At 35.3% G+C, this 11,331-nt stretch overlaps 1 protein-coding gene across 3 annotated transcripts; it reads right to left on the bottom strand.

Annotated features, from left to right (window-relative positions):
- Nucleotides 1–1,300: 1,300 nt before the first annotated feature.
- Nucleotides 1,301–10,850, bottom strand: LOC128207429 (serine/arginine-rich splicing factor 5-like). 3 transcript variants are annotated; one of them, XM_052910335.1, is made up of 8 exons: nucleotides 10,776–10,850; nucleotides 8,727–8,862; nucleotides 8,170–8,240; nucleotides 7,695–7,964; nucleotides 6,797–6,866; nucleotides 3,773–3,849; nucleotides 2,931–3,074; nucleotides 1,301–2,389 (listed from the first exon to the last, which is right to left on the bottom strand). In XM_052910335.1, the coding sequence occupies exons 2-8, from the start codon at nucleotides 8,856–8,858 to the stop codon at nucleotides 2,245–2,247; spliced, it is 909 nt and encodes a 302-aa protein (XP_052766295.1). In that variant the 5' UTR covers nucleotides 8,859–8,862; nucleotides 10,776–10,850; the 3' UTR covers nucleotides 1,301–2,244. The 3 variants fall into 3 exon arrangements, with proteins under 3 accessions (XP_052766295.1, XP_052766296.1, XP_052766297.1); XM_052910336.1 differs by having other exon boundaries at nucleotides 1,301–2,386; XM_052910337.1 differs by having other exon boundaries at nucleotides 7,743–7,964.
- Between the last annotated feature and the right edge of the window lie 481 nt (nucleotides 10,851–11,331).

The raw sequence follows: 11,331 nt of genomic DNA, 5'->3' as shown, positions 1-11,331 counted from the left end.
ATCAGTGGTTAATATTTTCAATAAATGCATTATTTAGTAGGTAATTAAAGGTTCATTGCTCAAAATCCATGTTTGTTATACATGTCTGTGTATTGATTTTGAATAAAAGTGTCACTTTATTGAAATAGGATGCTAAAATGTGTTATGCTCAAGATTTTTGACAAATTTGGTACTGATCCTTTATCAGTGCAATTTCATTTTTACTCTAAAGAGAATATAAACATCTTCTTAAATGGATACACATGTAACTCGTTTAGTTTATTTTCATGTTCGTATGCATATGGTTCTGAATACTTTTGTACTGCAAATTGTCCAAAAAATCGTATTATAAACTAAGTGCAAGTGTATGTTGCTTTGTAAATATTACTTTGTGTACAAATTTCTTCGCAATACCAAGCGGAAATGGATCTTGAAGTATATGTGACGAAGGCAAAAATTAGACGTCATACTTCATAATCAGTTCCTGTTAAAAGTTGCAAGTTAGGGTTAGGAATTTACAGGTCTTTTTTCGTGTAAACCATGCCAGTTTTATTATTGGTTTGCAAGAGCTCTGCATTACTAGTCCGTCAATTAAAGGGCATAACTACATACACATAGAAGCCAAAGTTATGCAACTCTCTTCACATGGTTTGCGATGGTTTAAGTCATGGTCATCAACTATCGCTAGGAAGTATGTAGTTGTTTACACAATTGTTTCCGTGAGAGCATTTGTTTCTACTAAATTAACCATTAATTAAGGAATGAATTGCGAGATTGATGTCAGTATCAGGTTATGAAGGCAATTGGGCTTGTTAAAGTGTGTCGAGTCCCAACTCCTTGAGTACTTTAACCAGCCCTATTGCGTTCATATTCCTGATAATCACATCAATAACGCAATTCATTACTTATATTTACACCAATATAGTTCATTATTTCATTTAAAAATTGTTAAAAAATAGTTCATTTCATTAAAAAACACATATTGTTATGCGATGACTCATGATCCGAACATACCGAAGATGTTGCGTTCATCAGATGATAATCGCTTTTGACGGAAGGTAGTTCATTAAAGAAATGGAAGTTGAGGTGTAAATATTCAGCGATGAATTTATTGGTATCTCATCTATCATTTATCAGAAACACAATCTGCACCCTCCAAAGCATTTATCGAGAGCTGATGGAATCACTGCTTGTAACGTTTTTTTGCCATTTATTATTGAATTTTACTTAAAATAGCATCAACCTATCATGACAAGTAGATAATTCAAGATATTAAAAAATTCACACAAGAAATTATCAACTGAAAACAAGTATTGTAAAATATGATGTTTTTATTTCACAATTATCATTCTTCATGTTAAAAACATTTGTGTATTTCTCACGAAATTGAATGAATGATGATGAAAAACTTGTTCAGCACATGCAGTAATGGTATGAATTGATGTTGTATATAGAAATTCCAATAGAAACTGCATTATAAAATAGCACAACAGTACATTACAGCATTAGACAATATCAATGTACAATGGCACAGTCATAATAATAAGAACAAGACTATTCATACCACATTCCAAGTCTACAGGCATTAATAAAAATAAACTGAAAATGTTTAAACCTATTTTTGGAACTATTATCATTTAATGATTTGAATTTATTACAGCCTTGTCATAAATGTCCTGTCTTGACTCTTTTTAAATGAAATGTCGTTCAATTTTAAAGAAATAGCCAAAAACACACTCCACAATTTATAATTATTATTCTTTTTTTGTAAGTCTCATTATAACAGGTACATTCAAGATTAACTACCCAATAACCATAGATACACAAATCATTATTAAACAGACTATGATTCCACAAACATACAACAAGGAACAACAGTATTATTTGTTCTCAAGATTAACTGCTTAGATGCTGTCGGTTAAGGTTACTTCATATACAAAATATGGAATAACTTTTCTTAGTTTTTATTGTATGAATTAACTTAAATACAGCAAGAAACCCTTTTTAAATCAAACCTTCTTACACACTCATTCAAGTTAATAAAGAAGAACAGATCTGCTTGCTCTGATTTACAGAGACATTTTTGTTTTATAAACACAAAAATAAGGATAAATATTAATGAAATGAGCAATGCAAAACAAAGCCTTTGAATACCAAGTAAGTTCCTGATCACACAGATTTAATAAAGAAAAAGAGTCTGAGCGCCTGTAGAAAAACTCTATGACATGAATCCAACTGTACACCCAGGAGCCCAAAGCATTACGCTCAATCACCCCCCTCAGCTTCGGCAGACTTTGTGCGGGAGCGTTTCTTGGGTGGCGTGCTTGATCGACTGCTCCTGGAGCTTCGGCTGTCAGACCTGGAGCGGTTCCTGGAACGGGACCTGGATCGGCTGCGGGACCGGGTTCTGCTACGGAATAAGAATTGCTCAATTGTTGTATTTATTGCATTACAAATTTTGATAAAAATTACACTGCATTTCAAGTTTAAGTCTATGCATACAATATTTTGAAAACGATTCCTGGTATGTTCTTTTAGGAGAACTGTGTCTCATTTCATTTGTAGTACTTTTGTTGTGACACAAAGAATGGCGTCAACCTTAAATGTGATGCAGTGTTCAAACTATATATATGTAATATCTTTTGGTCAAAATTAGCACAAGCCACAAACCCTGCACTGGTACAATGCTTTCTGGGCTAACTCAAGTTCTAGATTTTATATAGCAGGGCTTGTTAAGAATGTTAATGCCAAGCACTGGTGTCAGAATTCAGGCTTGTTCACCTAAGTTCTAATTTCAATGACTGTAGATCACCAGTAAAAGGAAATTCTCCACAAAAATCACTGCACTCTCCAACATCTATTCAATCAAGCTTTCATATTATAATGAACTTTTAATTCTATAAGAAAAATATCGATTAAATATCACAATCACTACTTAAACAATGCCATACCTTCGTCTGCTTCCACCGCCACTGCCACCTCCACGCCCTCCTCTTCCTTCCTCTACCAGTTTGATCTTCTTTCCGTTGATGTCTGTATTGTCCATCTTGTCAATCGCACGCATCATGTCCGACTCGGATGAAAACTCAACCACTCTGAAACAGAGATAAATTGATGATACGTTGCAATATTATGAAGATTTGAAGGTCCTCCTCTAAAATAAACATAATCTGAATCTTGAACAACAGCTATTGAACCATCATTTGTTTAAACGAGCTAACACCCATATTTGTCAATTTTTCATAGTCAAACCTAACTAATAATAAAACAGTATGGACTTTGCTGTACATGTGCCTATTGTCTCTAGCAACACATGTACCAAGTTTCATTAGTGTCTTGAACGTTTTTCTGGTTATGACTAAGGCTAAATATTTGGCACCTGTACACAACAATTAAGGCTATGACAACATCTCATCTTTTTACACACAAGCAGACAAGCTTTAAATGACTTTGAAATCTTGTTTATCACATGCAACAGCCTGTTTGAGTTTATTAAGGTCTGCACATGCTTATTGGCTACATTATGGCTTGATCCTGCGTTGACGCCAACACAACTTTTGTGTTTAAATGCCATTAAGTGAACTGAAATAGTGACTGCAATTTGGCAGTCGTATAAAGACATGAGATGGTTTGCAGATTCAGAGTAAGATAAAAGATATCTGGGAGCGACACCCTAGTTCTTTGTGAAGAGACCTCTTGTCTCTTTAACGTGATCTGGTGTAAAGCACCAATACATGAGACACAACTTTCCTGGGTTGAACCAGTTCTGAGAACACCATAAGGTAACGCTTACCCTTCACCAGTCCTCTGTTTGTGGGCATCAGCAAAGGTAACCTCGACACCAGCCGTCCTCATGTGGTCCTTCAGGTCCTGAAAGTCAGGGAAATCACAAGTTTATATCAACCAAACACCAAGACTATTTCTTAAACAACCTTCCTTACCCTAACTCCTCATCTGCTTCCTGCGACACCGTAATGCTTGATAATGCTGTATATAAGCAGGTAATAAATGGAAGCAAGAAAGGAAAAATAAACCAGTCTCAACAAGAGCGTGGTGGAGTGAACGCTCATCTGTGTTTTTATTTTATGTCAAACAAGAGGTTTAACTCAATAATTATTATAGCCAGAGTTATGTGCCTTGCTATACATCAACCTATTGTCTTTGGCAGCGTGTGTACCAAGTTTCATTAAAATATCTTCATCTACTATCCTCTTACAGATATAGTATAAAGTTATCGCACAACTGTCAACACCAAGACTATAGCAATAGCCAGACTTTTTTCTTCCATAAAAAAGACTAAGCTTAAAAAGCAAATAACAATTTAAGATTTTGAGGCCAAATTAACAGATCTATATATGTAAAGGTAATAGATGGTAAGATGACAATGATGATATACCGTTAATGTCAACTTTGAGGGCTTTTTCAATGCGTTTGGGTATGGAAGGTAAAAGAAGACTTAATCACTTGAGAATTAGAGCAGCATTTACAGAAAAATACATTTATATACCGATTTCCAATGGAGAAACATATGAATTTGGACAGCTACACACACAAAGAAAAAGCCCTGAACATGGATTTTAGAACTGTTGAGGTGGTAAAAACTGTAACTGTAACCATCAAGGTATTTATAACCTACAAATGAACATTACCTCACTTGCACATTTCGATCTAGACCAGCCTTAATTGTACACCATTCGATCTCTCCTACATTCCGGCCAGGCAAATGATTGCCGCATGGACCTGAGAAGACCTATCAAACCCAATAACGTGCAAGCCGAGAGACTCGATCGCCGAGACACCGCAGGACGAGCCTTTCAGCTTTAGCCGCCATATGCACAAGGGTGCATGTTCTTGCAAGAGGGCAGGGGGGTCGTATGCGACCCAAGGGTAGCCAACGGAACCGATGCCCTCCATTTTGACCCTAACTTGAGCTCGACACCGTAGCAACGGTTTGACGTATTTTACAGCCCAGCCGTCCATTTGAAACAAGGGGACCATATTTTAACTAGGTTTCGCATTTTACCAAACTTAAGCTCTGAAAAGTAAAAGAACATAAAGTCAGTTTGTGGTTAAAAAAAATCCTGTTTTACATATGAAATGTAAATTCTGCTTTCATGAGAATTTGCCTCCTTAAAACTCCAAAGGTGTCATACAAGGAAAGCAAGTGCGCCAATGTGAACGCCAACACTCGTCCCTTGATGTTTTCAGTCAAAGATTCAATATAAGTCATCATTTATTTGAGCCAGACTTATGGGGTTTGCTACACATGTGCCTATTGTCTTTCTTGTGTACCAAATTTCAGTTGATTATCTTTTTTTTATAATTATGGCCAAGGTTGATGTTTTTATGCACACAGACATGACACCAAGGCTATCAAAATTTGTGAGATTAATTGGTCATAAAAAAATCAAGCTACCAAGATACCTTTCTAAGGCATCATGTGTAATTTCAATAATGTGTCATTTCTTACCAACATCAATATGGAACTAAGTGTAAATTTAACCTAAAAAATAAAATAATATTGCTTTGGTGCCACAATCACCTATACAAATGTGCATTCAAGTTATATTAATTCCCACCAAGTTTTGTTCTTTTCAAAAATTTACAAAGGGAAATGGCCGTTTGACATGCATGCAAAGGTAATCCTCATCAGAAGACACGCATAACAACATAAAAGTCCACCTTGTGACATACACAAAGTCTTTGAGGAGAACATGCATAATTCTTGACATTCTGTAATGTTGTATTTTTCATTTCAGAATCTTGATCTACACCACCTTCAGTTACTGCCAGTTCAATGCAAAGAGAAATCATTTACAATGTTAAGTTATAGCTTCTGGTTACCAAACATGGTAGGGATTAGTTCGTTGACATTCAAATTATTCACCTTGGTATCCCATATATGCTAATTATTTTATTGTGTTAAAAGTAAGGCGAACACATTTACAGATTTTTGTGAACAGAACAGTGCCGTTTACTTAGTCGTGGAAAATAAATACTGTATGTAAACACGTATTTAATAGAAATCTTCAGGTTCATTTAATCAATTCACTGTTTCATTGCATGGATGAATAAACATTCATTATTATTCTAGTCTGCACCTTTCAATAGGCATTATACAATTTGACCTTTTTCTACCTGTATATATATATCCTAAATTTTTGCATAAATTAATTCCAATATTTTTTTTATTTAACTGATTGTTCAATCAATGGGAGCCTTAGTCGACAGAGATGCAAATACATACAAGTAGTTCAGTTAGACGATACAGATCATGAACTGGGTTTGTATTCAAAGCAGTCAAAACTGTTCTGATTGAAAGCAATACTGTGAATTTAAAGTGTTCACAAATGCTCACAATTGAGGACTAAACGACATTTCTGCTTTCCACATTACCTTGATCATTTTCATACTTACCATTCACAGATATATTTAACAAAAAGGACTCTAACTTCTTGTAGATCTCTTCAGAAAGAATACATGTAGGAGAATGTTTGTGTAATAAAGCAATAATATTTCATCTAGTGAGCACCAAAGTTATATTTCAGTAGTGGCTTTGCCACAAGAGGAAATATTTTGCTATCTTACACTAAAACAAATATTTCTTCTATTTCATGGTTCTCATTCATTATAAATAATTTTATTAATTAAAATTTAATAAGAAAATTGCTCTGTAATTTAGATTTGTTGTTCTTTTAAGAGGCTGAAATTAAAATTATATTTTGTTAACCTCACTGATTCACTTAGTGGGTTGCTCCGGATATGATTAACCATAAATCATAAACAACAATAGCACCATAAGTTAGCTAGTACCCACCTGCCAGCTTGCTCTTGATGAAAGATTTTCAACTCTCAGTCTGTAGTCAGTTCTCTGGGGTGGCCCATATCTACAGGTAAATAAATGTATCAGTATTTTATGGTATGCATGCTCATATGCCTTTGAGGCGGTGATGAATGAAATTATCTTTAACGAATAGAAAAGATTAGTGGACTGGATTATGCTAAACAAATACCAACTACGTAATGATAAAAGCAAAATTAACACATGAAGAAGAAAACTTAAAAAGGAAGAAACGACACAACCCTTGAAAACAAAAATGATTCAACTTATTGTGATGCATGCAAATAAAAGCAATAAAAAATGGTGACAAAAATTTACACAGAATAAATAAAAGCAATTGGGAAAAGTCTGAGAAAAAGATGCTTGATGATACCGCAGCCATTTTGACCGCGGGATGGGGGTCAGACAATACTCAGTCATTCAAATACAGGGCTTTCCTCATGGATCTACAAATACACCTTATAAAGTTATCACTAATATAACAATGAGAATGTAATTGTATGCTCAGAAAGAAAGCAAAAAAGCATGATTTTTTTTAAAAATCAGAGGATAATTGTTGGACCCAGACATGAAAAAATATAGAACTAAAGTCAAAATAGCAAGAAAACAAAAATAGTTTTTAAAGCCAGAGAGAATCTTATTTTCTATACTAAAATATCTTCTACTTACTTCATGTCTTTGTAAACCTTTCACTTTAAAACATTTACAGTAATTTGTTAATCAGACAAGAAAACAGTATAAAATGATTCCATATAAAGTTTGTCATTGAAAAATATTGCCATTTAGAAGTTAACTTTCTTAACTGTCTAAATAACCACTTGAGAAAAAAGATCCAGAGTTAGAAAGCCCGGTGTGTTGCCTGCATTTTCTTTACCTGCCCCCACCACTTGGTTGTCGGTTGTTGAATCCTGAGTCCCCGTACCTGTCTCTGCCACCTCCAAACCGGCCTCCACCTCCTCCTCCTCCTCCATATCCTCCACCACCACCAAATCGACCTCCGCCACCACCACCGTATCTATCTCCACCTCCGCCGTATCTATCTCCACCTCCACCGTATCTGTCTCCACCGCCACCAAATCTGTCTCCACCACCCCTAGAGCCTCCTCCTCCCTGTCTTGAAGCCCTGGCATGTTCTATGATCAGCCTGAAAATTATTTATGAAATTTGTCAAAGAAATATCTAAAGTTGTTCTTCAAACTTATTTTATGGCACCAAGGCGTGAAATAAATAAAGTGCCATTTATTCATTAACTGTTTAATAACAAATACAGGCTTAAATTCAACACTTTGTGAAGTTGCGAATTAGAATATGGAGTTGTAATAATCTTATTTCAAATTTCCAACAATTACCTTTCACCGAGCATTTCTTTTCCATTCAATTCATACACAGCATCATCAGCATCCTTTGGATCATCAAACTCCTGTTTGAAGGGAATATATGGAAAATGAAATCCATAACAAAATATAATGACAATTAAGAGTCTAGTATACCAAAAAAATGTATCAGTTGTGTAAAATATAACTTGTATGGTTTAATATATAACTTTCCACAAATGTAATGCACCAGTCATTTGTAACCACGGCCCCCCAGGTCCGGGGAATAGCGGGGACTTTGACTTTCGGTCCAGCCAAGCCCGGGCAAAGTCTCCGCCCTGCGGGGACAATCTGCTGGTAAAACCCCCGCCAAATGCCCCTGCACCCAAGGGACCCTAGATAAGGCCAATTTCCCGCTAAATTTGGTGTAAAGACAAAACCACCGCAGTCAACCGGCACTGCGGGGCCACCTGAAAAGTAAAAACACAGCCCATTTCCCCGGTATACCCCGGACCTGGGGGGGGCCGTGGTTACAATTGACTGGTGCATAACATTTGTGTAGAATATGACTTATATCGTTAAATATAACTTACCACAAATGTGTAGCCATTCTTCATCAAAATTTCCCTCAATTTGCCGTATCCCTTGAAAAACTTTTCAATATCTTTATCTCTTGCATCGTTAGGCAATCTCCCAACATACACTCTTGTTCCTGAAGCAGACATTTTTCTGAAAAAAAAAGAACACAGGGCCATCACTAGGCTGAAAATTTTGGGAGAATTGACTTCTCCCTTCAGTCAATTTAGGGAGAAGTGGGGAGACTTTAGGGAGAAGTGATACTTTTCGTAACACCCGATACAAAAACTATGCCATACCACACACCTGGTTTTATTCACATTCAAATTGATTGCTATAACAATATAAAATGTTCATAAAATAATGTATCATTTTTGGCTCAGCAAAAGTGTATTTATCAATGTCAAATAGTTAATCACCAAAAAGCATCTAAAATGAAACAAAAACCAAGACAGCTAAGGATTTGAAACAATCAAAATGACTAATAAATTAACTGTCAATATAGTAGGGGGACGAATCTTATTTTGGTACGTTCGGGATAGGGTACGAATGTCACATTCAGCTATGCTGTTATTTACTTGTCTCTGGCTAAATAAGAACCAAATGACATTTAAATCACAGTCCTAAGTGATGAAAACTTTACTAATACATAATGGGAGGTTGAGAAATTAACTCGGAAAATTGTTCTGACAAAATGGCGGATCTCGCCGATTTTTTTGACATCGTAAACAGGAGAAAAATACTGTAAGTATTAAAACTCTACAGAAAGCTTAAAAAAAATGCGTTTACAAATCAAGTTATAATCGTTAACATTTCACTAAAACCAATCAAATATTTGGTGATACGTCATGTTATTGCTTTTCTTAGCGTCACCTTGCCGATGGCCCGAGATGGCTATGACCGTCTGCTTCAAAAGCAACAATGTTTAAAATGTCTTGCATTGTTTGTTCAATACATATATCAATTACTTTTTAACTTCATTAATGCTTGACACGATTGTTCATAATTATGTCGCCTTTTCTTCTCAATGTACATTCTTCTTGGTTAACTTTCAATAGCTCCGTCTACCGGCGATGTTTTGGTAATTGGATGACACGGCCCAATTATCCGAATAGGAGATTACCAAATTTTATGATTGGCTAATTGCGATGTTTTGACTAATGGGACAGTGGCCAAATAATCGCTGATTGACAGATTTACAATGTGCTAACCCCGCTTTTCCCCGAACTAGCGCTTGTGATAATTCGCATTTTCGTCATATACTGTTTCTCTCGACAAGAATAACGCTTTTAATGTGTATATAACAGGCCACTGCATCTATGAGCCAGGTATTTTGTTTGTAGCTTACAAAGAAGTTATAATTTTCAACGAGAATTGGTCTTTGTTTACATTTTCGTCGGGCGAACATTCTTCACTTGTTTCACATTACAATATAGGGTATTTTTGAATTTTGTCAAATCTCATTTTATCTTTATGGCAATGTATTATATTGATGATATACATGTTCAAGTATGTATAAAATATAATTTTGGCTAGTTGAAATTATTTATTGCGACTTTAATGAGCCTTTGTCATCTAGCCACTGTGCTCACGAGAGCCCTGGAACATGTTATAATCTTCCTCATAAAATTGAATGTTTCAACTATTACAACAGACCAACATTGGAAACAAGTAAATAAACAGTTTGAGGTAACAGTGGCTCGTCAAAAAGTACAGTATTGAACAATAGACTGAATAGTCTTCTTGTTTTGTGTTTATTCGTTGGAGGTTATTTTCGAAAAAATGGGCATTTCTCATATCCTGGACGTTTCTGCTCAAAGACGTAGCGGACAGAGCCATGGCTATCCCAATGTGTATTTTTTTCGAAAAAAAAAAATGATGAGCTAAAAACGCACATGTCCCCGGTGCGATTTCACAATATATTTGACTGGTAATGAGTACGGAACACATACTAAATATGTTTGCATTTTGTCCACCTAATAGTTCAACTATGTAAGCGTAGTTGGGACAATATGATAGGATGTAACACTTTTAAGATAAAGGCGAAGATACAATGTGACACAAACCTTTTAAAATCAGGAAAATGAACGCAAAATATTGTGAATTTGTTGACGTAGTTTTCCCTTGTGCGCTGAATCACGTGACTTACGGAAATTAACGACTACATTCGAAATGAAATGCCGAAAAGGTTAAACACAACCCTATGTACAGGGCCGCTAGTCTGGAGTACCTTCCCCTAACACTATCGTTATGGTATTGGATACATATCGGTAATACATATTGGAAATTAGTTGTATAACTTTAATGGGTTATCCTGTGTGATATTTTTGTCTCACTGAATTAAGTATTTCGTAACGTACGTATGTATGTATCCAAAGCATTTTTATGATGTTGTGATTTAGTAGCCTACTGTATAGATATCATTCTATAATTCTTTGTTAAACAGTCTGTGATATATCTTTATGTGATATTTGTACTTTATTATGAATATCCAGAAATAAATTCTGCTTTGAAATTTGTTTCCACAAATAACAAACAATTTGCCTGTTGATTTAAAACACGCAAGATTTATAAATAGCTAGAGGATAATTGTTTGTTTGAATTGTTCAGTATAATGCACCC

Source organism: Mya arenaria, chromosome 11, assembly GCF_026914265.1.
Source record: "Mya arenaria isolate MELC-2E11 chromosome 11, ASM2691426v1".
NCBI classification, from domain to species: Eukaryota; Metazoa; Mollusca; class Bivalvia; order Myida; family Myidae; genus Mya; species Mya arenaria.
Note: the sequence above shows the minus strand (reverse complement) of the source record. Positions and strands in the feature narration are given on the sequence as shown.